The sequence below is a fragment of the Lolium rigidum genome, chromosome 6 (assembly GCF_022539505.1).
Source record: "Lolium rigidum isolate FL_2022 chromosome 6, APGP_CSIRO_Lrig_0.1, whole genome shotgun sequence".
Classification (NCBI taxonomy): domain Eukaryota; kingdom Viridiplantae; phylum Streptophyta; class Magnoliopsida; order Poales; family Poaceae; genus Lolium; species Lolium rigidum.
In genome coordinates this window covers 226,156,933-226,175,701 of record NC_061513.1, presented here as the reverse complement: position 1 = coordinate 226,175,701, position 18,769 = coordinate 226,156,933, and the positions used below count along the sequence as shown (strand labels likewise).

Genomic DNA, 18,769 nt, shown 5'->3' with positions numbered 1-18,769 from the left:
GACGGAAAGAAGCAAGAAAAGCACTCGTCGCTTCCTCCCAATTTTAGGCGCGCGCACCAATCGGGCTACGGTTACCGTTCCCGAACTGAGCGGCGATCTCGGAAGGCAAGATCTTCTCCTCCGAACCCCATTCCAGTCGCGTGCATTGATCGATCAGAGCTCCGCCACATGACGATCGATCCGAGGGAAAGCGACGAGCGCATCAGCTTAGAAAGTTCCAGACGGAAGAGCCGCTCGTCGATCCGTCAACCGTCGGCCGGCGATCGACGACGGGAAACCCCGGCTCTCTTTCCTGTGTGTATTTTTTTGGTCTCGCGGTTGCGCCTGGGAACGTTCGCCGGCGCGCGCGCGCGGGTGGCGACAAGCGCGGGGGTCGGCGTCGGGCGGCCGGTGGTGCCGATCCGGCCACCTGGGCGATCCCATCCATGGGATTCTCGTCCAACTTTTTTGGCCTGTTATTATCCGCAGCCCGCGGTTGAACGGGAGAACGTCCGCTCCGGTCTGTCTGTGTCTGTGGTGGAGGACGACGGGGGAGACCGACACGCCCAAGCAAGGCTAGATCCAGTCCCAGCCGGCCGCCGGCCGGCGAGTGCGAAACTTGCACGGGATACACGCCTTGCTCGTCTTTGTCCTTTCCGCTTCTAACCACAAGGGTAAGAGACGATCGGTTGCGTTTGTGAAATGCATGGAGACTTTTGACAACGCCGAGGAAAACCACCAACAACGCTTTTTACCGTCTTAATAATTTTGTTTCAATTTACTTTCTCCAACAAATTTAGGTTTCTTTAGCTTCGACTGATACACCTTTCAAGGTGTATTCTCAATTTTTTTTTTCAATTTACTTTCTCCAAGTTCATTAAGAAAATACTCCCCGTGTTAGGCTTTACTACGGCAAACCCTCAACACTCCGAGACAATTGAGCATCTTCTTCTTCGGCAATGTTCTTTTTCGAGGAGCATTTGGTTTGAGGTCTTAAGAGGACTAACTCGGTCCTCTCTAGCCCCATTTGACGTGGATGAGCTCCTTGTTTGGTGACCGAGTGTGCTCAACACTTGGCCCTCCAAACTCCAGCATCAAGTGCGGTCCCTTTTCCTCCCGGTGTTTCGATCTATTTGGATTGAGAGGAATAATCGGATCTTCAAGAACAAGGCAAGGACGGAAGCACTTTTGTTAGATGCCATCGTTGAAGAGGCGGACAGGTGGAAGCTCGTGGGTCTTTTGTGAGGCTTTCTTCCTTTTATTGCTAGTGACACAATGTATGCGAAGTTGTAAGAGTGTTGTATTTGGTTCATCTCCTATCTATAAAATAAAAATATGTGCTTTCTCGCTCGTTCCTGAAAAAAAACAATATTAACATGAAACTTTTGTGATGATGTAAAAATACCACCATAAAAAGTACTCTCTGATCCATAATATTGTCATTGATTTACTACAGAGGTGCATTAAATCAGTGGACACTTATTATGGATCGGAGAGTGTAGTAATATTTTAGAATACGAATCTAATGATATCAATCTTGTGCCACATGAAATATATGTCAATAGTAGAGTAACTAATGACCAAAATATACGGAGTAATCTAAAATGGAGGAAGCATAAATATCTACAGTACCTAATAAATACATTATAAAAAAAAATGTCATACTAGTAGATGAAGTGATAACGATGGCCGGATTGTAGATGTTCACATTTTATTCTACAAAGTCGGCCGAACTTGCAAAAATGTTGACTAAAGAGGAAGGACAGAGCACTCCCTATTGCTAGATAAAATAAATGTTATGTTACCAAAAAACTATTCACAGCCTTGAAAAGAAATGGATAGCTTCGCAAATCACAATGTTCATTAGATCTTATCTTCAGAAATTGTAGAGAACTGAAGATTGTAGCCCACTGCCATAGACTTCGTGGTGTGTAGCAACATGCAACATGCGGTCGGATGGCTTTAATTCTGACATGAGTGAATTCTAGCATCCCACGATATGGATGTCCCTAACTGAGTTTGAACTGAAAAAAACAAATTGAAAAACCGAAAGGGAAATGGAATTACAGTTATCGTTGCTTCTACTTATCTTTAAGTGCAGTTAGTAAAACAACTAACCATATGCCTTTTGGAGTTTTGGTTAATTAGGTAATGTGATATATGCTAATTTTGTTGACTTTCATTTTGTTTATATGGGTTATTTTGGTTATTCTCGGTGTTATGCCTCCTGTTAAATTTAGTCTACTACGGTTATTTTGGAATATCTAACCAAAAGAGATAATTAATGTTTTAATATTTTGCGCCAACCTTAGTTTGTTACTTTTGTTATCACTGAAAAAAACTGAAATATTGTATTTACGGTTCAGAAAGAGTGCAATGCACATCCCGAAATGTGCTCCTTTTGTAATGCATGATGACAATGCACCCTAGGGAGCTCATTGCCAACTTTTGCATCGTTATGCCTAGACTAGATGATCACAGAACTATCTCGTTCTCTTGAAAGAAAAGTGATATTGTTCTGCTCCTTACCGCCTTAGCTCTCCCTCACTATACTGTGCGCATGTGTCCTGTTCTTGTTTTTTTGTTTCTTTTTCTCCACCACAAATTTTTAATAGTTATAAAATATGTACACACTGTTTTCTCGTAGCTCTTCAATCTGTGCTATCCTTTTTATGGTTCTCAAGTCTTAGCATAGAACCGGCTAGGAATGAACATGAGTAGCCCGATCTATGACACTACTGTCACTGTCAGCTTACAATTCTATCACCACAACCCAGAAACAGACATGTACTGAACTAACAAATATGGAGGCCTCCGATGATCCAAAACCCCAAAGGTGCAAGTTGGGTTTGATCTTCCTTTCTCTCTGAGGGAAGGAAAAGTTGAGTTCGATCATCACAAACCAGGAATGCAAACTCCAAATGCGACTTCACCTTACTGTTTCTGTCTTCAGTCCAGACAGGGACGGAGACAAGGGGGGACGAGGGGGGGCTCAGCCACCCCCATGGTTTGGGTTTTATGAAGAATACTACTCACTAGAACTGTAATTTCTTGCTGATTTAGCTTACTCTGCCCCCCTCATGAAGTTTACAATACTATTTTGCCCCCCTCAAGGATGAAAGCTGGCTCCGTCCCTGAGTCCAGATGGAGGCCTTTGCTTGTTGTGCATGCAACCAGGTGTAGGAGAAAGTTTCTAGAAGATCGAGTGGTGTTCGGATAGGAATTCCGAACCGGAAAACAACAGCCAATTTTTTGTTCAATTATTATGGAACGGAGCGAGTACTTATCTGCACTTCTCTTTTTTTCTTTCTAAATGAATGCACTTCCCTTTTTGTCTGGACTGTACTGATAATAGCACATTGCTCTACCCGAGAAGAAAAGATGGATTACACTGAAAAATGTTTAACAGACCCGGTTGTTTTAGATGGACTAGGTTACGCAGAAGTTTCAAGAATCGCATACCAACGGTAGCAGCAAAATTCAACAGGTAACAGACATTTCACTAGCTGAGACGACAGATTGCATTAGCAGAAATACTTGCCACGTTACAAATGATCCCAGAAACCTCACAGTCAGTAATAAAATCACCACAAACAATCATATAAATAGACCCCACCATGGATCTTAGGACAATCATCAACTTACAGGCTTCTTCCAGAGCAGCAAGAGTGCCAGAGTGAGGAGAGTGATGAAGAACCAACCCTGATCACTGCCGCTGACAGCAGGAAGGGTGCATGACATCCAGGAGACGAAAAATTGCCATGCTGTGATCAACATGGCGGAACCCTGCGGCAGACCTCATGCTACTCCGGTACAAATAGTGCCGGTTGCAATTGGAGCACCAGGTATTCGAGAAGGTTGCAACACCGGTACAACGCCGGTTGCAATTGGAACACCTCGTCTTCAAGAAGGTTGCAACACTGGCACAAATACATTGCCAGAACAAGCTGGCAAACCCCAAGGCTTTTTTTACCCGAGATCTCAAATCTGACGGCATTTGATCAAAAGAATGAATGACAAACCTTCACCAGCAGGCTGCTCATCAGGGGCCAGAAGGGTGAATAATAATCGCAGAAATGGAAACTACTATCAGGCCACCATGGAATGCATCGGACACCAGTGAACACTCACAAGAGGGTGCCACACTGTTCTGCCATCCGCCGCTAGGACTACAGCAGCAGAATTCTCTTATGGCAGCGGAAGGTGTCCAAGACAGGAAACAGCTAGGGTTAGGGAAATGGGATGCGGCTGGCTGGTGAAGCCTCCTAGGTTTTCAGTTCATTCATGTGGTTACACCAGCCAGTGTATGTCTACTACTAGTGGATAGTTGCAAAAGAAGAGTCTAAGTTGGTAATAAATATCTCACAGGTAGAGATGCCAGATCACATTAGCTGAAATACTTCCCATGTCTACAGATGATCTCAGCAACCACATTGCAACTAATAGAACCATCTTACACACGAACAATCAAAAAAATAGAAACCCCACCACATATCTATGAGTAACATCAACTTACAGGTTTTCCCTACCACTAGAAAGACTTTTTCTTACAGCTGCAGGTTTCTCCAAAGCATCAGGAGAGTGACAAAGTACCAAACCTGAACATTGCCACTGAAGACAGCAGGAAGGCCTTTCACTTGATGTACTGAGACATCCATTTGAACCCTTCGCCATAGCCCATCTTGCGGACAATGCTGCACATGAAGACCTCCAGAGGCCTCACATTCGAATCGGATAGGTTCACATTGCCCTTCCCAGTGGTGAAGTTGCTCAGTCCAAGGTAGTAGCGCAGCTCCTCCTCGGATGCTGCGATGGGTATGTCGATCTTGTTACCCAGTACGAGGAAAGGCACCTTCGCTAGGGAGTCATCTGAAAGAAGGCCATCCAGCTCCTTCTTTGACTCTGCAAACCGCTCCTTGTCAGCAGCGTCCACCAAGTAAACAACAGCATCGACCTATCAGACAGAATAAGAATTAAAAGAAGCCGACAGAATAATATGGCAACATACAAAATCAACAAACTAGAAATATTCACAGGTCATTACAAACAGCCTGGACTAGTATTCAACAGAGGTAAAAGTGGCAGTAGCGTTCATATATTTGGATTAAATTCTGAGTAATAAACAGTCATTTCCATACATGAAAGGCGACACTCCAGTATGACTCAAATGTGATTTTCACGACAAGGTAAAAGTGTTCACATGTTATGTTTGTGAGCATTTAGTCATTCAAATATGATATCCTTGTGATCTGCGCAGAGATGTGAACAGTGAAGCAGTGCACAAGATGGTTGTATTGCATGGCGGTCAGTGCGGTGAAATGTGAAATTGTTCATTCCGGTCTACTTCATGGTGAAATGGCTGTTTTTTCATCTCTGCAATCCAAACGGATAGAAGATTATACATTCCAACCGTTTGCAGCCATCCTGGACACACTAGCGTGTTAATTATTTATGGGGAAAGAAAATACAATAGAAAATGACCAAACAAATAGGCATTAAATGTTGGTGCAGCCCAAGGCTGCACCTCTTCTTCCCTCTCTCTCGCAGCTCACGGACAGAGGTAGAAGAAGAAAGACACACAGATTTTCCCGGCCGGCGCACAAACGCCGCCGTGGGCGCACCAACGCCCTAGTCTTTTCTCTATCCAAAAGGCTCAACTCTAACATGGTGATTACAGTGCCTTATATAGGTTCACACACGCACACAACCAGGGGCCACTAACTCCACGCACGCATACATAGCCGGCAGCTGCTCTCGGCCACTAACAGCACGAAGCCATGCACTCACGCCACTAACAGCCCGTACCTATCCTAGTGGATCATGCACGCACAGGACCAATTCCCTTGGCTACTACCAGAATACTAGGACCTAACACCCGCATGTACGTAGCTAGCTCTGCAACAACTTCATGTCAAGATTATGGCTAACATTAAATCCACAAATTCATGACAGCACTGCCAATAGTCACTTAAGTACCCAACTCTCCTAACAGCCATATACCAAAGACAGATAACCTGCACATAGTCACTTAACTACCCGACTCTATTATCAGCCATATACCAAGGACATAAAAGCTTTAGCTTACTAACTACTTCCTGTCTTCCTCTATATCTCCACTCCTCTTAAACAAGCAAAACATCAAAACTACACAATTTGTAATCATCAAACTTAGATTTTAACATCTCAACCGAACTTCCAACATTTTCACAATACGAAAAACTTCCCACAGGCAATCAAACAGGAGTTAGATCGAGATCTGAAGCACAAAATTGTTGGAGACACCGATACTCATATATATACTGGTCCTTGGTATTTGGCTATTTGCACAGAAGATGCCATCAGGACATGCACAGTCAGTGACAATAGAACTCAATGCATAGAACCAAGAAAAAAAATAGTAGATGAAACTTCTGATGAACATTACAGAAGGCTACTCAAACAATTATTAGTCATGCATCTAACTCACTCACTTCTATTATACAGATTCTGGTTGGTACACTAAATGCATTATGCTTTACGGCAGAAAATTCAGAGCACAAGCAAAAATAACCAGCCACATAAGCCTTGAAGAGGACGACGATGTAATTACTCTAGTACATCTGTTCAAAATTTCAATGAGCATTTCCAGATTTATCATTCAATTAGCAATCACAGACGAGTACAAACCATGACACAAAATTTCCAGATTGCCAAGTCCTTAGGCAAGAGAGCACAATTCATATCGTGCAACTACTCCAGTACATCCATTCAAAATTTCAATGAGCAAGCACAGCATTTACATAAATAAACAGCAAGATAAGATAATAAAGCTCCAAGCAGCATTTCCAGATTTATCATTCAATTAGCAATCCCAGACAACAGTAAACTAGTAGTGCCCAGATTGTGTTTAAGTCTTCTACAGTTATGCATCAGCACATTTGAGACAACAGTAAACTAGTAGTGCCCAGATTTAAAACTATTACACATAATTGAAGATAAAAAAAGATTTCTAGAGCAGTTGTAGTGTCCAGGCATACTGATACTGGTTAATATAAACTACCTTGGACTGAGCAACTTCACCACTGGGAAGGGCAATGTGAACATATTTAGCCAAAAAAAAAAACTACATTAACCAGTATCAGTATGCCTGGACAGCTTTGCGAACATACCACCCAGATTCCACATATTACCACCTAACAACAGAAAAATGGGACCACACAGTCTTTAGGTGTTTAGTTGGTGAAGTGGGGAGTATGTGTTTGTACATTCAAAACGTAGAGTGACACATTACATGGCGATTGTCCATAAAAATGAGTATGTGCTTTCTTGACAATAATAGCAAGAACTGTCTATCACTATCTACAAATTGGTCAATTTGGTCCATCTGGTGGACATTCTGCCCTGTTAAGTAAACCCTTGCTAGGAAATAGATTCTCTCTCTTTGGTTGATATGGCTTTTGCAAAGTGATGTTAGGAAGCTGTGTAAGTTTGAATTGGCCAGGAAATTCACACAACTCTCTGGCCCTCTATCATCTGAATAACATTAACACTAATATCAATTTCACTAAGGTGGCTGCAATTATAACCATTCTTATATTTTATGCTTGGATAGAGACCTATAACACTCCATTCAAGATTGGCCAACTGTCAATCTAGAGGCCTAACAAACAGAGCTGGAGTAACTTGTGGCATTTTCAGAATCACCATGAACAGCCGGCAAAAAATTGATAACTAGCATCAGCAGCATCCCTAGTTATCAATTTGATGAAGAATAAGCGGTTAAATTATGATAAATTATGCTTGCTCTACCGGCAAGATGCCCCCTTTGCCTCAACTAATCAGATATATCCCTGATCAGAGATACTCCTCGTGCCTAAACACAATCTCTTGGTTTCACTCAACACAGGAACTGCTTTCGGTCAAGATCTCTAAGCATGTGCACAAAGATGAACTCCTAACCGTAAGTAAAGAAGCACAGAGCAAGAAGAAGTAAAGGTAACCTTGGCGTAGTAGTCCTTCCAGACACGGCGGGCGATCTGGTGGCCGCCTAGATCGAAGGTCTTGAACTTGATCTGCCCGATGCTCAGCTCCTCCGACGTAGGGTACTGCGTCGGCTGGTGCTGCACAAGCCGCTGCCATCCAATCCAGAGTACAAACACACCAGTCAGACCAAATCAAGAATCGCTAGGGAGGAGAGGAGAAGAGAAGAGAAGATGAGATTCCGCTCTCTCGCGGATCAGAAGGATAGAAGAGAGAGAGACCTCGTCCTTGAGCATGTGGAGGAGGGTGGTCTTGCCGGCGTTGTCGAGACCGAGGAAGAGGATCTTGGCCTCCTTCTGCCACAGCCCCAGCGACGCCAGCACCCCGTAGAACCAATCCACAAGAAACATCTTTGCCCCTCCTCTTCTCCGGCGATCTCCTCCTCTTCCTCTTCACACCGTCACCCCAATCCCCCTCCCTCTTGCTCGCTCGCTCGCTAGCCTCCTTTGCGTCGGAGAGAAATTTATCTTTCCCTTCTCTCTTCTTCCTGTGGGCTGTGCCGCCGTGGTTATATGTTGTGTTCTAGATTCTTCGCTGGCGCGGCGTGCACTTTCTTCTGGAAGAATGTAATCTGTTTATTCCATTTTCTAATTAAATCCTCCTACTTAAGATTTTTCAACAAAACACCAGCATTTTGCACTTTGACACATACTGTATACCACAACTTTGGGTCATTAACAGGTGGAGCATCAGCCTTCAAAACAAAAACAAAAAACAGGTGGAGCATCACATCAGGTGAAAACTATGCTAAACACTAAAGTTAACATTTAACAAAGGACTCTCTTTCCATCATACGAAATTGAGACAACTAGTCGAGCCAGAACATCAACTATTTTCACTAGCATTTTTTTTCTTGAGATGTATGGACAAATTCGTGACAGGGATGTGCATTAGTAACTTCCTAATTAATGATCTAACAGAGCAGGTCTGGACACATCATGGAAACCAGCACTACCACTGCTCCAAAGAATAAGATCTATATTTTTTCGAAAAAGTCAAGCTATGTAAAGTTTAACTGAGTTTCTAAAATAAATTAGGGAAAATTTGCCACGGAACACCACTATTTTTCGGTCTTTGCTGAAACACACTGCCAAAACGTGTATTTGCCCAGTAACATTACAATTTTGCGATACGTTTGCCAAAACACACGGAATGCCAAAAACGGAAATATTTATCGTGAAATTACAAATTACCTAGCATCAAACCGGTTTTCTTTCTAATCTAGAAAATAGAAAACCAAACCACAATTGGTCTTCTACACACCTCACGTTAAAGGGGACGAATTCTCGCATGGATCAACAACAGCCCTAGCGGGATATGGGAACTGTCGTCTTCCATCTCGTCGGCCGTCATAGCTCTACTGCTCACCACCGGCCAGGACGCGTACCTCGTCCCCAACGGGTGTTCTCTCTCTGATTGGCCCATCTCTCGTCCGCACCATTGGCCACTCTCAGCGACGCTCTATGCCACTCTCACCGGCGCACTCGGCGGCACTCACCAGTGCCCTTGGACTGGACTATGATCTGCTTGCGGCCATGAATGGCGACAGGGCCTGATACGTCTCAAACGTATAGTATAATTTTTGATGTTCCATGCTTGTTTTACACCAGTTTATATATGTTTTCATCATGCTTCGTTGTATTTTTATACATTTTCCGGTACTAACCTATTAACAAGATGCCATAGTGTCAGCTCCATGTTTTCTGCTGTTTTATATTTCAGAAAAGTTGTACAGAAAATATTCTCAAAATTGAACGAAACAAAAGCCGAAGTCAATACTTTACCGTAACGAAGACGGAGTCCGAAGGGGAGTCGAAGAAAGGAAACAGGGCGGCCAGACCACACCTAGGTGCGGCCTGGCCTAGGCCCGCGCCTAGGGGTGGTGTGGGCCCCCTGGCCTTCACCGACCTCGCCCTTACGCCTATAAGAAGCCCGCGTCCACGAAAAGTTCCATAGCTCCACCGTCGTTGCAGACAAGATCCGGGGACAGAAATCTCTGTTCCGGCACCCTGCCGGGACGGGGAATTGCCCCCGGAGCCATCTCAGTCGACTCCACCGCCATCTTCATCGCCGTTGCTGACTCCCATGATGAGGAGTGAGTAGTTCTTCCCCAAGGCTGAGGGCTTTACCGGTAGCTATGTGGTCTATCTCTATCTCTACATGTATGATCTTTATGTGATCATGAGCTTTGTAATCTAGTTGAATAAGTAGATGTTATTCTTCAACTATTGTGCTACTCAAGTGGTTTTATTATGTGCTCTCTTGGGATACCTTGTCCAACGGTATGAAGGTGACAGTGTGCACACCGTGTTTGTTTCGTATGCTTAATTTATAGAAATACTTATGAATTATGGTGACTAGTTGGTACCATCTTTGTATGCTCAAAGTGACAGCGTGGGGCGTCCATAGATTGGGAATGTGAACTTTAAGGAATGCTTATGCAGCCCTACTCAGTGAATTTGTGTTTATTATCAAACCGGAGAGTGGTCCAGAGTAGTGTAGTGAAGAGATAATATCTATGTATTTAATTATGGTATCATTGTTGAGAGTGTCCAGTAGTGAAAATATGATCCCTAGGCCTTGTTTCCAAGCATTAAAACACCCTTTACAATTAGTTCCGCTACATGTTTGTCTGCTGCTATTTTTATTTCAGATTGCAATTACTACTCATAATCATCCATATTACTTGTATTTCACTATTTATTCGCTGAAATGGCGCACCTATATACCTGACAAGTGTATTGGGTATGTTGGGGATACAAGAGACTTCTTGTATCGTAATTGCAGAGTTGCTTGATAGGATATCTTTGACCTCTACCTCCCTGAGTTCGATAAACCTTGGGTGATCCACTTAGGGAAAACGTGTTGTTGTTCTACAAACCTCTGCACTTGGAAGCCCAACACTATCTACAAGAATATAACCGTAAATAAACATCAGAGCCTGGGTGCCTGAATCCTAATTGAGCACATATAAATGATTTAGTACTAGCTCACGCCTCATAAGCAATCTGCCAAAATCAGCAATCACATGGAAATTCGAGCCTCATAATCAATCTACAATCTTCTGGTTTATTCATGTCCATCGAGTCTGGTGAGCACTCTGCTAGAAATCTGTTGGAAATATGTCATGTCAATCTGCTGGAAATATACAGACGACCGGGCCAAAATTTGAAGAGGAAAAACTACAGAGAAAACAACCCGGTGTAAACCATGCAGGATGGTTATTCTAAGTAAAAAAATTAACTTTCCATTTTAGACCATACGGTGTGTTTTGGCAAACGTACCGCAAAATTTTAATGGTACTAGGCAAAGACATGTTTTGGCATTGTGTTTCGGCAAAGCCCAAAAAATAACGATGTCTCGTGGCAAATTTTCCCAAAACATTACCATGTACAACGCAAAATCGTTATCGTTAGATACATCGTGAAACATATTTCCATATGATAGCAAATATGCTGGTGCTTTGCTACAACATATTACGTCGGATAAATGAGCATACTGTATACAAAAAGAATCTATACATTAAAAAATGATAGCTCATAGTCGCTTCCCTTTCGTGATCAAGCTACCTAGATATGTAGTTTAAAATTACGGATAATGATATAACCCCTCCGTTCTAAAATACTCTCCATTCTACGCTTAAAATTTGTTCTCAGATAGTCTATATTTTAGCTCTGTAATCACCAGTAACAAAGGAAATGAAGAAGTCTTACTTTTTCTTTTAGATATCACTACTTTTAATGTAGTTTGGATTGGTTGAAGTAATATTAATAAATTTAATACTAATTTGTTTGTTTTTTTCTAGAATGTAGACTAAATCAGAACGGATAGGTATATGTTCACTATCCCCGCTCTTTACCTATTAGGGCATGAGCAGTACGAGAAAATGTATCTGGAGACTAAGCTCATTATAAAGCCTTTTATTTTTTTTAAAGACCTTATTAGAGGTTTTTAAGAAATGAAAAAATGTATATATAGGTTTTAGGTTATGATGTAGACTTCAAGGGTGTAATATCTCAATCTGTAATATGTTATATTATGGGATACACAAAAAAGAATAAACTTGACATGCACATACCTACATACATATTCCACACACACATGATTAATGCCATATTTTTTAAATTAATTGTAGTATTGTTTTTAACTTTATTGCTCAAATCAGGTGATGGGGCACCCTGGAGCCAAAAATTTGCATCCAACGATAGGGGAGCTAATGTCATTTGTTTGCCACATCTGCCTGGGACACTTGGGCAAAATAGATGGAAACGATTCCAACGTCATATGACTAAAGCCCCACTTGGTGGGCTGTTTTTTTTCCACGTCATACGACTAAGGCCCCGCTTGGTGGGTTGCTTTTTTTTTTTGCCAAACTGGGCATAATTCTCGGTCCCGACTAACTTTCTGATCAAACTCCGTAACACCACTTGGTTTGGGCATCCCTAGCTAGTGGTCGTTGATGACCCACAAGTATAGAGGGTGTATCGTAGTATCTTCGATAAGTAAGAATGTCGATCCCAACGAGGAGCAGAAGGTGTTGACAAGCAGTTTCGATGAAGGATTCACTGTAAATGCTCACAGACAAGTATTCGGGGGTTTTTGATGTAACAGATGAATAAAGTACGAGTAAGTAAAGTGCGAGAGTAACAATTGCAGCGAGTGGCCCAATCCTTTTTAGCACAAAGGACAAGCCGGTTTGTTTACTTATAATGACCAAACGTTCTCGAGGACACACGGGATTTTAGTCTAGTGCTTTCGCTACATACGGCTAATTAATCTTCATTGTTTTGATAAGTGTTGTGTGGGTGAACCTATGCTAATGTACCGCCCTTCCTAGGACTAATACATACTTGTGATTATACTCCTTGCAAGCATCCGCAACTACAAGAAAGTAATTAAGATAAATCTAACCACAGCCTTAAACTCGAGATCCTGCGATCCCTCCTCGCATCGATATACCAACGGGGGCTCGGGTTTCGTCACTCCGGCAACCCCGCAATTGGCAAACGAGTACAAGATGCATTCCCCTAGGCCCATAAAGGTGAAGTGTCGTGTAGTCGACGTTCACACGACACCACTAGAAGAATAACACCACAACTTAAATATCATAACATTGAATATTACTCAACCATACTTCACTACTAACATTTAGACTTCACCCATGTCCTCAAGAACTAAACGAACTACTCACGAGACATCATATGGAACATGATCAGAGGTGATATGATGATGAATAACAATCTGAACATAAACCTTGGTTCAACGGTTTCACTCAATAGCATCAATAACAAGTAGAAATCAACACCGGGAGAGTTTCCCCTATCAAACAATCAAGATCGAACCCAAATTGTTACAGCGGTGACGAGGTGCAGCGGTGGAGACGGCGGTGATGATGATGAAGATGATGGTGATGGTGATGGAGATGATGTCCAGCTCGATGACGGTGACGATGGCGTCGATTTCCCCCTCCGGGAGGGAAATTCCCCGGCAGATCTCGGCCTGCCGGAGAGCTCTTTTCTCTCTGGTGTTCTCCGCCCCGCAGAGGCGGCTGTGGCTCTTCGCGTCGTACCCCTGGAGCTTAGGTTTTCGGGACGAAGGAGTACGCGAAGAAAAGGAGGCGAGAGGGGCTGTGGGCCCCCCTCCTCACAGGGCGGCGCGGCCAGGCCTTGGGCCGCGCCGACCTATGGGGTGGGCCCACCTCGGGTCCCCTCTTCTCCCCCTTCTGGATCCCTTCGTCATCTGGAAAAATAGGACTTTTCGTGTAATTCCCGTCAATTGTTGATCTTCCGAAATATTGCGTTCTGACGATGCTTTTTCCAGCAGAATCCCGGCTCCGGTGCGCGATCCTCCAATAATCATGAAACATGCAAAATAGATGAAATAACATAAGTATTATATCCAAATATGAAATATATCAATGAATAACAGACAAATTATGATATAAAATAGTGATGCAAATTGGACGTATCAACTCCCCCAAGCTTAGACTTCGCTTGTCCCCAAGCGAAACTGAACTCGGTAAACAGGACCACATGTTTATGGAGTGAAGAGTCGATAAATCAAATACGGACAAGAAGCATCATGTTCATTCACACAAGACATTCTAGTAAACAACTTCCTCATATAACTCAACTTGAAACAAGTATAAGGTAATCACAAATAAAGGTGCATAAGAAATCATAGTTGGTGATGGCAAACTTTGTTCTTGGTCAGAGAACAGTTAACAGATTATACTTATCTATTGAGCAGCGCTCTCATGCTAAAGTTTATATGGCTCATCTTGCATACTCAATCATAATGATCATTGATAACTTTCAAAGCTATATTCATTCAGGTAAAACTTGTACTAAACAAGGAAGAATAAAAGACATGATGAAGCAAATCACAATATAATAGTTTGATCACAACAACTAAAATGCTTGCTTGAGATGGAAGGAAATAGGTTTACCGACTCAACATAAAGTAAAAGACAGGCCCTTCGCAGAGGGAAGCAAGGATTAAATCATGTGCTAGAGCTTTTTCAGTTTTGAAATCATATAAAGAGAATAAAAGTAAAGTTTTGAGAGGTGTTTGTTGTTGTCAACGAATGGTAGCGGGTACTCTAACCCCCTTGCCAAACAGACCTCCAAAGAGCGGCTCCCATGAAGGACGTTATTTCTACCAGCAAGGTAGATCATCCCCCTTCTCTTTTATTTACACATGTACTTTAGTTTATTTAAGGATGACACTCCCCCAACCTTTGCTTACACAAGCCATGGCTAACCGAATCCTCGGGTGCCTTCCAACAATCTCATACCATGGAGGAGTGTCTATTGCAAAATTAAGTTGCTTACCGATGAATCGAGAGCAAAACATGTGAAGAGAATTATTAATGAAAGTTGATTAATTGGGGTCTGGGAACCCCGTTGCCGCTCTTTTTGCAAAATTATAGGATAAGTGGATGAAGCCACTAGTCCATTAGTGGAAGCTGCCTAACAAGACTGAAAGAAAAACACCACATACTTCCTCATGAGCTATAAAACATTGACACAAATAAGAAGTAATAAGTTTTGAATTGTTTAAAGGTAGCACATGAAGTATTTACTTGGAATGGCAGGAAATACCATGCAGTAGGTAGATATGGTGGACACAAATGGCATAGGTTTGGGTTCGAGGTTTGGATGCACGAGAAGCATTCCCTCTCAATACAGGTCTTTGGCTAGCAAGGTTAATTAGCAAGCATAAGAGTTGAGGGAAACAAGCAAATATACATGTGATAGACATAATCATGCATCTTTCTTGTAAGCACAAACAATTTTAACTTCAGAATAATAAGCTATGAGCTAACAAGAAAGGAAGACAATGAAACAACTATATGTATTTCTCTTTTCTATTTAAACCTCAAGGTGTTGTTGCTATTGACCAATGCTAAGTTTGCCAAAACGAAATAGATTTACTCAATGCTCCCAAAGTGGTACCAATACTAAAATCAAGATCAATCATATAGTAGAAATTGCAAACTAAAATAAGGTGTGCAATATGTAAATGATAAGACTTCTCATTAATATTTCATAACGATAACTCACACCAAGGGATACATAGACAACCAACTAAAGGAGAGATACTTCCAAACTGCAACCCATCTTATATGATAACTTCCCTACTCATGATATGACACTACTTGATAGTAAAAAGTAAAAAGGTAGTGATGATGTGATACCGCGGCACTCCCCCAAGCTTGGAACAAACCAAGGGGATGCCAATACCGATGATGAATTAATCCTTTGGCGATGGTGGTGATGAATTCCCGTCTTCAGACTTCCAAGGAAGAGGCTCTCCATCAACAAACGACATCTTGGTCTCGGGAATCCTGAAACTAGCAGCATGGCTTATGTGTTTAAACCTGTTTTCATACTCACAATTCTGATTCTGAATGTCATAGAGTTGAGCTTGGAGTTTGTTGGTGGTGTCGTGAAGTGAGAGGATGTCGCCCCATAGCTTCGCAGTTTCCTTCCCGTGTTCAGCAATGAGTTCAGACACAATCTTGTGGAAGATATCCAGCTCACGCTCAGCCATCTTCTTGTAATTGAAGACCTCTTGTTCTAGCTTCTCCATCCTGTCTTCCAAACTTCCTTCTCCTTTAGGACCCCGGACATCTTTGATCTGCAGCTCCCCATCAACGAGCAGCAACTCCTTGGGATGCATCCTCAACTCGTTCATGTACAGGTTGTCGACGCCCTTGCAGGAGCTGTCCTTCGGAGTTTCTGACGAAGACATGACACCTCTAGATCCGAAGCAAACCCTGGCAGAAACAGCTCGAAACAAAACACGTCGAGAAAACGATATACGAACCTCCAGGGGTCCGGGGGATTATATAGCAAAAAAATTCACAACAAACGGAAAGTACCAGGTCGAACCAGAGTCGGAAAGGGGCGACGAGGCGGTGTCCTCATAGGGCGGCGCGGCCAGGCTGGGGCCCGCGCCGGCCTGTGGGGCACCTCCTCGTGAGCCTCCTCCACTCCGTTTCGATCTCGTAATTTTTCGTATTTTCCAAAAACAGCAAAAACATTGTTCGGAAAGTAAATCGCGAACTTTTTATTACCTGTACTGTTACCTATTCAAAGTCGAGTTCTGGCGGGCTGTCAATTTGACCTTTGATGAAAGCCTCCGGTGTTTGCACTCGAATAACATCAACATTATAAGAATCACCTGAGATATAATGCTTGGGTCTTTGTCCATTGATGCGTGTAGTTGACACGTCCGTTGGGAACCCCACGAGGAAGGTGTGATGCGCACAGCGGCAAGTTTCCCTCAGTAAGAAACCAAGGTTTAATCGAACCAGTAGGAGTCAAGAAGCACGTTGAAGGTTGATGGCGGCGGGATGTAGTGCGGCGCAACACCGCAGATTCCGCGCCAACGTGGAACCCGCACAACACAACCAAAGTACTTTGCCCCAACGAAACGAGTGAGGTTGTCAATCTCACCGGCTTGCTCGTAACAAAGGGTTAACCGTATTGTGTGGAAGATGATTGTTTGCGAGAAAACAAGTAAAACAAGTATTGCAACAGATTTGTATTTCGAGTATTAAAAGAATGGACGAGGGTCCACAGTTCACTAGAGGTGTCTCTCCCATAAGATAAAAGCATGTTGGGTGAACAAATTACAGTCGGGCAATTGACAAATAGAGATGGCATAACAATGCACATACATGTCATGATAAGTACAAGTGAGATTTAATTGGGCATTACGACAAAGTACATAGACCGCCATCCAACTGCATCTATGCCTAAAAAGTCCACCTTCGAGGTTATCGTCCGAACCCCTTCCGAGTATTAAGTTGCAAAGCAACAGTACAATTGCATTAAGTATGGTGCGTAATGTAATCAATAACTACATCCTCGAACATAGCATCAATGTTTTATCCCTAGTGGCAACAAGACATCCATAACCTTAGGGGTTTCGTCACTCCCAGATTCACGGAGACATGAACCCACTATCGAGCATAAATACTCCCTCTTGGAGTTACTAGCATCAACTTGGCCGGAGCCTCTACTAATAACGGAGAGCATGCAAGATCATAAACAACACATATGTAATAACTTGATAATTAACATAACATGGTATTCTCTATCCATCGGATCCCGACAAACACAACATAGAGTATTACGGATAGATGATCTTGATCATGTTAGGCAGCTCACAAGATCCAAGAATGAAGCACAATGAGGAGAAGACAACCATCTAGCTACTGCTATGGACCCATAGTCCAGGGGTGAACTACTCACTCATCACTCCGGAGGCGACCATGGCGGTGTAGAGTCCTCCGGGAGATGAATCCCCTCTGCGGCGAGGTGCCGGAGGAGATCTCCGAATCCCCCGAGATGGGATCGGCGGCGGCGGTGTCTCGGTAAGGTTTTCCGTATCGTGGTTTTTCGCATCGGGGGTTTCGCGACGGAGGCTTTAAGTAGGCGGAAGGGCGAGTCGGGGCTCCGACGAGGGGCCCACACCATAGGGCGGCGCGGGCCCCCCTTGGCCGCGCCGCCATGTGGTGTCGCCACCTCGTGGCCCCACTTCGTATGCTCTTCGGTCTTACGGAAGGTTCGTGGCAAAATAGGCCCACGGGTCTTCGTTTCGTCCAATTCCGAGAATATTTCGTTACTAGGATTTCGAAACCAAAACAGCGAAAACGAGAAGCGGCACTTCGGCATCTTGTTAATAGGTTAGTTCCGGAAAATGCACGAATATGACATAAAGTGTGCATAAAACATGTAGGTATCATCAATAATATGGCATAGAACATAAGAAATTATCGATACGTCGGAGACGTATCAAGCATCCCAAGCTTAGTTATCGCTCGTCCCGAGCGAGGTAAAACGATAACAAAGATAATTTCGAAGTGATATGCCATCATAACCTTGATCATACTATTTGTAAACATATGTAGTGAATGCAGCGATCAAAACAATGGTAATGACATGAGTAAACAAGTGAATCATAAAAGCAAAGACTTTTCATGAATAGTACTTCAAGACAAGTATTAATAAGTCTTGCATAAGAGTTAACTCATAAAGCAATAAATCAAAGTAAAGGTATTGAAGCAACACAAAGGAAGATTAAGTTTCAGCGGTTGCTTTCAACTTGTAACATGTATATCTCATGGATAATTGTCAACATAGAGTAATATAACAAGTACAATATGCAAGTATGTAGGAATCAATGCACAGTTCACACAAGTGTTTGCTTCTTGAGGTGGAGAGAGATAGGTGAACTGACTCAACATAAAAGTAAAAAG

At 42.9% G+C, this 18,769-nt stretch overlaps 1 protein-coding gene across 1 annotated transcript; it reads right to left on the bottom strand.

Moving 5' to 3' along the window:
* Positions 1 to 4,326: 4,326 nt before the first annotated feature.
* LOC124660446 (GTP-binding protein SAR1A-like) lies at positions 4,327 to 8,524 on the bottom strand. The gene is made up of 3 exons (XM_047198260.1): positions 8,220 to 8,524; positions 7,959 to 8,090; positions 4,327 to 4,933 (listed from the first exon to the last, which is right to left on the bottom strand). The coding sequence occupies exons 1-3, from the start codon at positions 8,346 to 8,348 to the stop codon at positions 4,613 to 4,615; spliced, it is 582 nt and encodes a 193-aa protein (XP_047054216.1). The 5' UTR covers positions 8,349 to 8,524; the 3' UTR covers positions 4,327 to 4,612.
* Between the last annotated feature and the right edge of the window lie 10,245 nt (positions 8,525 to 18,769).